We start from the raw sequence: 11,581 nt of genomic DNA on the forward strand, positions 1-11,581 counted from the left end.
GGTTTAGAGTAAACCTCAGCTCTTTCTTGCACCCACTGTGGAACACTCTAACCAGACAGCAGCCGTAGGCGTTCTTACTGGGGCATCTTCAGTCAACTTTGACTCCGGCATCAAAGTATGTCTCTGATACTGTTTGTTTCGCTGTTTTCTCGACTTAAGTGCCTTTTTTTTCTTCTTATACATCGTCTTCTTCTGATTCAACTATTTCAGAAAGTACAGAGAAATTAGCCATTGAGGGTTCCAGATAGACACCCACCCACAGGGAGCACTCTTTTCACACAATGCCTAAGACAACATTGCTAACCCAGTATGCAGGCCCTCACAGTGTGATGAGTTGTTGTTGGTTTGGAGAACCAAAAAACAGTTCAGTTACCTCATTACTAGAGACCCCTCCCCACTTAACACGCCAAATCCCCCTATTAAAGATACACTGCCAAAGAGGCACCGTTACCAATAACCAAATATCTGTGATATAAAATGAGAAAGCACATTACTTAAGGCAATATTGGCAAGTACAGAAGATACTGATTACTAGCTGTGTGATCAACTGATACAGTTTGTTACCACAAGGTAGCTTTAATAGTTAAGCAAATGAAGCTTGGTACTAATTTTCCAGTTACCCATGGTGTGGTGAAGCTTATTCTGATGGTGCTGTTAAATCTGGCTGAAGAAATTGTAGGGTCTAGTCTGATATGGCTGGCTTATCTGACACAGCCTTACATTCACCCTAGGATGAAGATATTTCTTAATGTAACTAGGAAATCAAGTGCATAGTGAGCCACAACAAAAATTTTGCTGTCTCTAAAGCTCTTATAATATCTATGTAAAAAAAAAGTCTGTGAATAGACAGGGCAAAAATATCACTTAATATACAGAAATATAGAAAACTACCTAAGACCATGTAAACAAAAACACTTTCCAACACTTTTTAAAATGTGTGGGTCGCTTTTAACAACCTCTACCTCTTAACATGGTTTTCACTTTAAGTTAAACATTTCCCCCTCACTTTTTGTTAATTTTGGAATACATGTGGAGTCATCACATTTTTCCTCCCTAGGTTTTAAAGAAGAAAGTTGCAAAGGACAAAAAGAAGGACTCCAAGGCAGGGTAACCAGTTAGGATGCTATTACTATATTTTCTGCAGATCTTAGGACAGTTGAAAATTCCTCCAAACTATTCAGTAGTGTCAGGCTTTTTCTTAGGCTGCTACTTCCTGGGTGTCAGAGTCTCTATAATCTCACCTCATCTGCTATGTTCAGTAGGTGAACAGGGAGGCCATCTGAGAGGGAGCTGTCAGAACCGCTGGTGCTGTTTCCAGAAGGAAAGGAAAAGGGAAAGACCTGTCATTAATTTCCAGGATGTGTAACACTGACCAGAATAGTGGCATGGGGTGAGGACACCTGGTCTGCTATTTGCCCGCAATGTGTATTTCAATTACTAAGAAATCAAGACAAGCACATCCATTCATTCACTGCGAACACCTCGGCATGCCAGGCAGTGCACCAGGCACAGGAAACAGAGATGACCGGTGTGGCAAAATAAATACTGGCCAGATGGACAAAGCTGACCTTGGCAGTGATTGTGAGAGGCTGTGGGATTCTTAAGGAATCCCACAGAGAACAGCCCGAGAGAACAGCAGTGGGCTGTGGTTTGTCTGAAAGCAAGGGCTCTTTCCAGTGTGCAATGCCTATCTAGTCAGTACCAGCTCAGAGAGCAAGGATGTGACCAGTTACTCTTTAAGAATGTGTTGAAAATACAAAGAGATACTTTAATAACAAAAGATCTGTAGGTCACAGATTAGGAGCATTACTTTTAACACCCCAAATCCCCCTTGGAAAGCTTCAGATGAACGTCTAGGCTGATCTGAAGTCCTCCCGCAAACCGTCGTCTCCCCCTTTCTTCACAGGCTGGGATGAATAAGGACTCAGAGAATGCTTCCTCTTCATCATGTCCTCAGTTTCTGAGCCGTGTTCTATTTTCTCCTCTCCTGGGGTGTGGTTGGCGAGAACTGAAAGCTGTGCCCTGTGACACGTCCTCCGTATATGAAAAGCGTCTTAGGCACAAAACCCAGATCTCTTGGGAAAGGACAGCATCTCCAGCCGCTCTTTTGCTCAGCCCTTTCATTCTGTTCGTGCTCCTCTCCCTCCCATCAGTGCACAATGAGGAGCCCTGCAGCAAAGCAGCGGGAAGGAAGCTCTCGCTTCTCATAATTCCCAGCTCCCTGTTCTCATAGGCTTTTCCAGTCTGAGCAGCAGCCTTTGAGGCCGCCAGATAATAGCCTCTAAAGTCCCTTTTGGAAATAACACAAAACATTAACAAAGGGAATAGAAGCGTGAGATGCGGTACGCCCCAGAAGATGTCTAAAACCATGTGTGTGCACACTGAGACGCAGCCACACTGGGCCTGCACACGCAGCCTGCTGTTCTGTGTGATGCCGTGAACGGACCGAGCCCCATGGAGGCTGGTGCTGGGGCTGACAGACTGGAGTCAATAATTCTTCACTAAATCCATCAGGGTATCCCTGCTGAGCACGTCAGGATGCAGTCAGGATGCTTGTGAGTCAGTCCCCACTGGGCCCAATGTGCAGGAGTTGATATGCAGGGAGCGTTTTGTTTTTGAGACTGCAAGTGAAGAGGCAGGTCCTTGTGAGTCAGGCAGAGGCTTCAGAGTGCAAGAGGCGACATGGTGAGTGCGACGCCCTCCCTGGCCTGATGGTCTGGTTGTTAAGGTTCCTAAAGAGACTGTTGGGAGACTGAGTCAGCAGAACTACTCTGGGGCCACAAATCAGGGCTCTCTAACCCTTTCCAGAGCCGAGAGGAGAGGCTAACAAGGACCAGGCACTTAATACCTAGTTGTTGAAAGAACAACGTGTATCTAAGTCTGCCATGATTTTATTCAATACTTTGCATCCGAGGTTCAAAACCAACACAACAGAGCAAGCAAGACAATAATTTAAAAAAATAGAACCTCTCTGGTTTTACTTTGAAATGAAGTTTGATACCTGGATTCAACGTCAGACAAAGAGATGTCACTCCAGCTTCTTTCTAAATCTATATCTTGTCCAAGTTCCTTGAATTTCTTATGGATTTCCTGTTGTAAGAGCTCTTTAAGCTCTGCCAGACACTGCATGAACTATGGAATTGAAAAAAAAAGCTATTCTTGATTATTCATTTATTTATTCATATACTAAATATGCTGAAAGGCACTTTGTTTATTGCTGGGAACCTAGGGATGAGTAAACCATAACCTCTGCTACTACAGGCATGTGAACAATAAGTTACATGAGCTGTGGGAACAGGCAAAAGCGTTTTTAGGGAAGAATGTCAATGAATACTGCTTTAGCCATTCCCTTGGTTGTAGTTAATAAACTTCTTGAACAATGCAAAGGTGGGATTTGCTTCATATTTTTGAGTAGCAAAGAAGGAAAAGTTAGAATGGGGTGGTTCAGACTTCAGCCTCTGGCAAATCTGATTTAATAGGCCCTATGCTGAGGCCAAATTCTCCTTTAAGTATTTTTTATGGTACAGTGCATCCAGAGTGGTGCATGTCACGTGTTCCCAGGGTGCACATCCCAGAGAGGGCATGAGAGATGAGTTAGGGACCGTGAGTTCAGGCTCCCTTTTAAAAAGGTGAACAATAAAGGGAAATAGAAATAAGCTCCCAGAAAAACAAGGCCAAAGGAAGCCTCTGCTTGTGATTTAGGATGGGGGCAACTTGAGAACATCTGCAGTTAAGAGGAAGAAGAAAAAGAAAAAAAAAAAAAACAGAAACAGGCCCAGAAAAGAGAAGAGGCGATTGATACGGCAAGACCTCAGGGAGACCACGGGGGAGGCTGGCAGGTGCACCGAGGGCAGAGACGGTTCTGGAGGAGAGAAAGGACGCCTGGTTTTCTGAGACGGGAGGGAGGGGTGCGAGTGCCGGTGCGGCCACAGGGAGGCCCAGGAGCGAGGGAGAGGTGGCTGCAGGGAGGGGCGCTGCGGCCCCCACTCCCAGGGAAGGACGAGGGCTTACCGTCGGCCGGGAGTGTGCAGACTGAGGTTTCCTCACTGTCTTTGATTATAAAAACTTCAGAAAAATAGGAGGAGGAAAATAAAGATCACCTGTCACCCCATTGGGCTGACTTTGGACCCAAGTGACAATGATCCCAGTGACATCACCACCTGTCTTGAGAGCCCATTTTTACCTTGGTTCGGTCAGGATCACAGAAATCGAGAAGGGTGTCACAGACGTGATAACCCAGGGACTTCAGATCCTCAGTGGTAAAATGAGTGTCTCTTTTATTGCCTGGGGACAAAAAAAATCCAGAGGACTTCTTACTAAGTCTTCATGAGCAAATGCAAATCTAATTTATGAATAATATCTCATTAAAAACACCACCTCTGATTCTAGAATATTATGCTTCTGGTCAGGGTCTCTCTCTTAGTCCATTTCAGGACAATCTTTGACAATGATCAAGTTTTACAATCATGATCCTAAATTACTGAGGTTTTACTTTGTGATAAACACTAGGCCAAATGCTTTATGTACACTATCTCATTAGGTAGTACCTGTAATACAAGTACTAATATTATTGCCAAGTAAAGGAAATTCAAAGGGCTTCCCATGTGGCTCAGTGGTAAAGAACCTGCCTGCCAATGCAGAGCCACAGGAGATGTGGCCTTGATCCCTGCATCGGGGAGATCCCCTGGAGGAGGAAATGGCAACCCCCTCTAGTATTCTTGTCTGGAGAATCCCATGGACAAGGGAGCCTGGGGGGCTACAGACCATGCAATCGCAGAGAGTCAGGCACAGCTTGGGTGACTGAGCATGCACGCAAAGGAAGCCCAAACTCAGACCTGCTGCACTTCCAGGCCCTGAGCAACCCCTGTGCTGTACTGCCCCACCAGTATGATATTTCACGCTCATATTTTGGGTTCTCGAATTCAGCATTAAAGCACAGACAAGAAAATCTTCTAGGTCAATTATCTCCCCAACATTCAAAGGGATTTCACCTTGCCAGTGCTTGGCTTGTCTTCCTCTTGCCATAATGGCCCGTCATCTACTAAAGACAGCTTACCCAGGGTGGACCCGCCAAATGTAGACTCCATGGTGTAGCTGTTGAGGATGCCCATCCGCCACATCACCACGCGTCCTGTTCCTTCTTTGCACTTTTGGACTTTAAAGTTACAACTGTGGAAAGAGAACTAAAGAGAAATCCAAACCCTCTGTTAATCATAAACTGGCAAATGTAAGATGTCTGAAATTCACTAATATGGTTAAAAAAAATGGAAGTATCTATTAGTTTCTAACATATGCTCCATAAAATACCAAGGGGTTGTCATAGATATTACAGAGGAAAAAATGAGTTCTGCAGTCTTGTTGGTCAGGGAGATGAAGATGAATCCGATTAAACAGGCCTTCTCTGCAGGACCTTTCATTTAATGTGTTATTGTGGACTGTGACTCTCACTAGGGGAGAGAGTAGATTCTGATTTTCATTGCCTGTGGACTCTTCCTTTCCTTTCCCACCTTCCCCAGGGACATTCTGTAGGACTAGGGTTCCTTCAACACCTGTTTGGGATTGCTGGCTTACTTTCGTATTCAAGGCACCAGCCAGCCTGAGATTTATTTCCTACCCCTCCCCACCTTGAACCCTTGGATCTGGAACCCTTATCCTCTATCTGTGATTTGTGTATCCCTCAGCCCTATAACCTCTGCCCAGACTCTCCCACCTCCTAACATTAATGTGGTCCTGGCTTGGAGTTCAACAGCCTCCATCGTATTTCATGACCACCCCCAACTCTTTCCTCATTTTGAATTTGTAAACATATATTGGGTTGGCCAAAGAGTTTGTTCAAGTTTTAGATACTGGGTTCTGGATGTGATTTCATTTGAAGAAAGAAAGAGATTCCTGGAGAAAATAGGAAGATTAAAAAAAGAAAAGAAAGAAAAGAGGCAGGGAGGGAAACAGGGCAGAAGGAAGAAAAGCTTCCTTTTCCTTTTTTAACAAATAAGTTGCAGATATGAAATACTTGTCCTATTTATATTTTTTCCAGCCACACTGCACAGCTTGTGGGGTCTTAGTTCCCTGACCAGGGATTGAACCCAGGCTACAGCAGGGAAAGAGCCAAGTCCTACGCACTGGACCCCCAGGGGATTCCTTTGTCCTACACTTTTGTTTGATTTTTTTCAGGCCTAATTATTTTTAAAGGGCCATTTTTATTCCTATTCTCTTTATTTTGGCTGGACCAGGAAGCATGCAGGATCCTAGTTCCTTGATCAGGGATCAAATCCTCACCCCTGCAGTGGAAGTGTGGACTTTCAACCACAGGATCACTAGGGAAGTCCCTGTCTTATATCTTTATGTGAGAAAAATCTGTGCTATCATTTAAATACTTTTCTAAACCCAATCTAACTTCTTTCCAATGCCAGTTACACTTTGTGACTCTATTTATGGTGTTGAAAACCAACTTTTAAATCAGTGCAGATACAACTGTCACAGAGCTATTACTCAACCAACCACTAAAGACTCTCAAGCTGTTTTTATGAGTCCTCTACTGTCCTACAGTCATTTGTGATTTTGTATTACACACATGTTTCTGTAGAGGCTCATATAACACGAGTGTTTGGTCTTTCAATTCCTTCTTCCATTGCCAGCCACAGGATGGAAGATGGTAGAGAATTCTACCTACTAAGAGTTTGAACTTATACCCAGGGCAAAGCAGCCAACAGCAATTAAAAAAAAAATCATCTTTATGGAGATATTATTCACATACCGTACAATTCACACATTTGAAGTACACAATTCAGTGGCTTAAATATCTTCACAGATTTGTGTAACCATTACCACAACCTAAGTTTAGAATATTTTCTTACCCCAAAAAGAAACCCAGGACGCATCATTAGCTGTCACGCACCATGCCACCCTCGGCAATCACTCAACCACCTTCTGTCTCTACAGATTTGCCTTTTCTGAATGTTTCCTAGGACAGAATCATATAACATGTGGCCTTTTGTGTCTGGCTTCTTCACTTAGTATAATGTGTTCAAGGTTCATCTGAGTCCAAGTGTATCGCAGTTCAGTTCTTTTTACTGCCAATAACATTCCATTGTGTGGACATACTACAGTTTTATTTATCTTTTCATTGGTTGATGAACACAATGTTATTCTCAAAGCCACACTTTTCTAAAGTCTTGAAGTCCAGCATCCTGGGATTTACCCAAGATAATGAAGAGCAACAAAGCGGCAAATCAGACACTGCATACAGGAATGGATGAGTTATCCTCCTCCCTCAGTCAGTGGACAGGAAATCACCTTTCGTGCTTACCTTATCTGGTGCGTTTTTGCTTAACATTAAAGGAAACACCCGCTCATGAAGCCAGAACTCGCGACTGGTGTTATTGCAACCATACAGGAAGATGTTATTCTTCCGGCTGTGGCCATGGAAATCACAATACAAGAGAACCTCCCTTTCTTCCAGAAGTCTATGGGGGGTGCAAACACAGGACTTAGTGGGTATACAAAGGCATGAGAATAGTCAAGATCCCTTGGAGTCTCTTCCTTAAGCATGTCTGTTGATACTTTCCCTCCCAAGAAAATTTCAGCCCTTAATGACCTTCAAAGGACCCCCAACCTCATCCCCGATGGAAACACGTCTCCAGCACTCCTTGCCCTGCCAGCCACGGAAAGCAGAGACGGGCAGGCCTTGTGGAAGGAGAGGAGAAAATCCACTGAAAGAAAGCCCACCCTGGTGCCGACCTGTGGAAAGAGGGAGACAGGCAGAGAGGGGAAAGAACCAAAGGCAGCCTTGGTTTCTGACATTCCAGGGTTAGTTCCTCTAAGACTCAGCTCTCGTCTCTGGATGACCAGGACACCCATTCAATCTTCTAAACAGAGTTACCTTCTCTGTGATGATGGAAAAATGCCACACCTTTACAACATGCAGGGGACTGTGCTAAGTAGATAACATGGATTATCTCAGTTAAGCCCCACAGTAACCACCCAAGGCAGGTATTATTATCCCCACTCTACAGATAAGAAAACTGAGGCTTCCGTGGTCACAGAAGCAGTCAGTAGTAAAACCAGGTCTCAGACCCAGGCCTGCCCAACTCGAATATACACTCTGAGCCATTCTGCCTATCAACCCAAAGCTGCTCTCAGCCATTCACACAGATACGGTGAGAAGGTACGTGAGTCCACATGTTTTTATGTGCTGCAATTTCAGGTCTAGTGAAATGGAAGCTCCTTAAAGGTGGGTGCTGTTATATCATTAGTCTTCAACTACTTTTACATTGGCTTAAAAATGCAAATTGATTTATTATTCTTTCTTTATAAGAGGATAACAAGGAATTCTGGAGAAGGCAAATGGCACCCCACTCCAGTACTCTTGCCTGGAAAATCCCATGGACGGAGGAGCCTGGTAGGCTGCAGTCCATGGGGTTGCTAAGAGTCGGACACGACTGAGCGACTTCACTTTCACTTGTCACTTTCATGCATTGGAGAAGGAAATGGCAACCCACTCCAGTGTTCTTGCCTGGAGAATCCCAGGGACGGTGGAGCCTGGTGGGCTGCCGTCTATGGGGTCACACAGAGTCGGACACAACTGAAGTGACTTAGCAGCAGCAGCAGCAACAAGGAATTCAGACTCTGCAACCAGAGAACTAGCTGTACGACCTTGGGCAAGTCTCTTAACTTCTCTGGGCCTTAATTTCCTCATCCTATGTAAAATGGGGACATCGAGTGTGCCTATCTCACAGGGCGAATGTGAGACTCAATGGGGCATGTGGGAAGCACTGAGAATACTGCCTGTTGTACACAAGAACTGACGAATGGTTAGGTACTATTATTATTATTACACAAGTCTCATCACAAAGACCTATGAGCTCCCTGACTTTTGATCTTTTACATTCAATCATTTCACTTGTAAGTAAAACACTCTAGTGAAATGCTCCATGTTTAGTTTCAACCCAGAGATAAGACATGATTTAAAAATGTGAAAACTAACAAACCCACATGGCTGCAAAGAGAACATTACAGACTGTCCCCAAAACCATTCCTGACTCCTATGCCATTGGGAAAGAGCTCACACATTAGACAGAGCTGACAGTGTAAGACCAACGGACAGAAGCCTCACCTCTTGATCATATTCCTGGTGTGCCAGATGCAGGGGAAAGACTCCTTCAGAATGGTTTTATAATGCCGGTTCAAGTCCCTTCCAGCCAGCGAACACCGATAATTCCCCACGATCACTCCGTCTGGATTTAGCATGGGGACCACTTTGAAGATAAAGATATCTCTGAGGAGCTGAGCATCTGGGGAGTTGCTTAGGATGAAGTCCAAAAAGCCTTTCATAATCCAGGAGCCATTACTTTCTCCGGGGTGCACGCGGGCAGTCAAGACCACAGCTTTCTTCGCAGCTGCCTCTTGAGGGGTCCGGGCTGGGTTGGTGATGGTGAGCAGGTAGACGGTGTTTCCTGCTAGGCTCCTACACAAAGTCCGGAGCTTGCAGAACTGAGATTTGACGGGGCTGTTTGCCACCGACAGGAGGAAGCGCTGCAAGTCAGTGTAGGTGTATGGGTAGAAGTGTGCGAAGAAGCAAGTGTCCCGGTCGTGCGGGAACCGAGCGGTCCACGTGAGACAGTACCAGGGCTGCTGTCCGTCCTCCGCGGTGTTCCTGAAGTACTTGATTTCATTTCCTTCTCTCCTCCAGCCAATGCTGTGGGTGCTGGCATCCAACTGGGAGTACATGAGCGGCTTCATCCCTACAGTATAGAGGCTCTTGGCTTTTAGCAAGTTGACGATGGTGAAGCGATAGGTGACATCTTTTCTGGTGTTCTGAACTCGAAAATAAAACCACTGAGTGTGCTTATTTGTGTAGAGGTCAGTTCGCAAGGTGAGTTCATACTCAAAGGTGTTTCTGTAATACAGAACACAGAAGCATATCTCTGTAACTCCACTTGCCCCTCAAAAAACAAATACTGTTTTCTCCTGATAAAAACAGACCTTACAACAACAGAAAAGCCTGCTATATCAAACACTTATTTTCTATTTTCCCTAGTTTTCCAGTTCATGTATCAGGCCAGCAGGAACTCGGGGAAAGAAAACTTCTTCGGAGTGGGACAGGAAGGACCTCTAACCCGACACTGCCGCGCGGCGTGGGGGGCGCGCCGTGAGCGCCTGGGTATCTTTCAGGAGTGTCCGACAGCAGTTTCTAACTACTTCAGCACCTCTCTCTGAAATGCACTGAACAGTAGTGAAGCCAGAGCCAGTGCTGGATGTGAGCTACATTCTGGATATCATCTCTGTAGAAGAGACCTGTAAGCCCTCTGTGCTGTCTTTATATTTGATCCTCACTTATTTGAAGATGAGGGGACATTTCTGGAAAGCGTTCACCTTGTTGAACTTGCAGAAGACAGAATACAAATGCCAGAGATCATGGAAAGATGCTCATCCACAAGCAAAACTCATGAAGCGTGGACTAAAATAGGATGTCCCTTCTGCCTCCATCTCACTGGCATTCTAGAGCTGGGAAACAGGCACTCTCACACACTGCTGATGGGGACTGAAATCATGTTGGGAGGACAACTGGACAACAACTAGTATTACTGAAGTGATCAAACCCTGACCAACAATTTTATGTCTAGGATTTGTCTCATAACACCACCAATACTCAAAACTACCAAGGCATAAGGGTATTCATTCATTAAGCCAAATGTTGTGAACATCATTTCCCATCAGTTGGGGAAAAAGGTGAATAAGATATAGAGTATCCATATGATAGGACAACATGAGCTATTAAAAACAAGGAGATGCATCTGTGGTACGGCCATAAGAAAACATCTAAAACTTATTAAGTGGAAAAAAGCAACATGCAAAACAGTATGTATTTAAAAAAACAAACAGTATGCATACTGTTTTTTAAAAACATGTAATCTGTATATATTACATCTATCCAGAGAGAAAAAAGTTAACACATATACACAAAAAGTAATACATATAAACAGTTTCTGCATCTGGGAGCTATGATTATAGGACTTCAGCTTTTTATGTTAGGTATTTATTAAGGAGCTTCCTTGGTGGTTCAGTGGTAAAGAATCCACCTGCTAACATGAGAGATGTGGGTTTGATCCCTGGGTTGGGAAGATACCTGAAGGAAATGGCAACCCACTTCAGTCTTCTTGACTGGAAAATCCCATGGACAGAGGAGCCTGGCAGGCTAGTAACTAAACAACGACAACAACATTTTTATTAAGATTGTAAAAAGTTAATGAACAGAAAGTGAAGTCGCTCAGTCGTGTCTGACTATTTGCGACCCCATGGATTGTAGCCCACCAGGCTCCTCCCTTCGTGGGATTCTCCAGGCAAGAGTACTGGAGTGGGTTGCCATTTTCCTTCTCCAGGGGATCTTCCCGACCCAGGGATCGAACCGGGGTGTCCCGCATTCCAGTCCCTCTGAGCCGCCAGGGACTAATGAACAGAAACCCTAATTAAATAGAATTGGGAGACCCGAAGGCGGAGCTCTCAAGCCCTGCAACGGTAGTGGAGCCCAGCAGGAAGAACTCCTTCCTTCCTGGTAAGGATGCAGCCAATGAAAAGCTATGAA

General features: G+C 44.7%; 1 protein-coding gene across 3 annotated transcripts in view; it reads right to left on the reverse strand.

The window, feature by feature from the left end:
- The window catches only part of AGBL2 (ATP/GTP binding protein-like 2), a 29,676-nt gene that overhangs the window by 5,160 nt on the left and 12,935 nt on the right, over positions 1–11,581 (reverse strand). For all 3 annotated transcript variants that reach the window (XM_010842425.1, XM_010842424.1, XM_010842423.1), the window contains 7 exons: positions 9,113–9,895; positions 7,307–7,463; positions 5,057–5,183; positions 4,184–4,284; positions 3,002–3,132; positions 1,242–1,308; positions 79–201 (listed from right to left, as the gene is read on the reverse strand). In XM_010842425.1, coding sequence (XP_010840727.1) covers positions 79–201; positions 1,242–1,308; positions 3,002–3,132; positions 4,184–4,284; positions 5,057–5,183; positions 7,307–7,463; positions 9,113–9,895 — 1,489 coding nt within the window. The remainder of the gene's footprint in view (positions 1–78; positions 202–1,241; positions 1,309–3,001; positions 3,133–4,183; positions 4,285–5,056; positions 5,184–7,306; positions 7,464–9,112; positions 9,896–11,581) is intronic.

Source organism: Bison bison, unplaced genomic scaffold (genome assembly GCF_000754665.1).
Source record: "Bison bison bison isolate TAMUID 2011002044 unplaced genomic scaffold, Bison_UMD1.0 scf7180017864178, whole genome shotgun sequence".
NCBI classification, from domain to species: domain Eukaryota; kingdom Metazoa; phylum Chordata; class Mammalia; order Artiodactyla; family Bovidae; genus Bison; species Bison bison.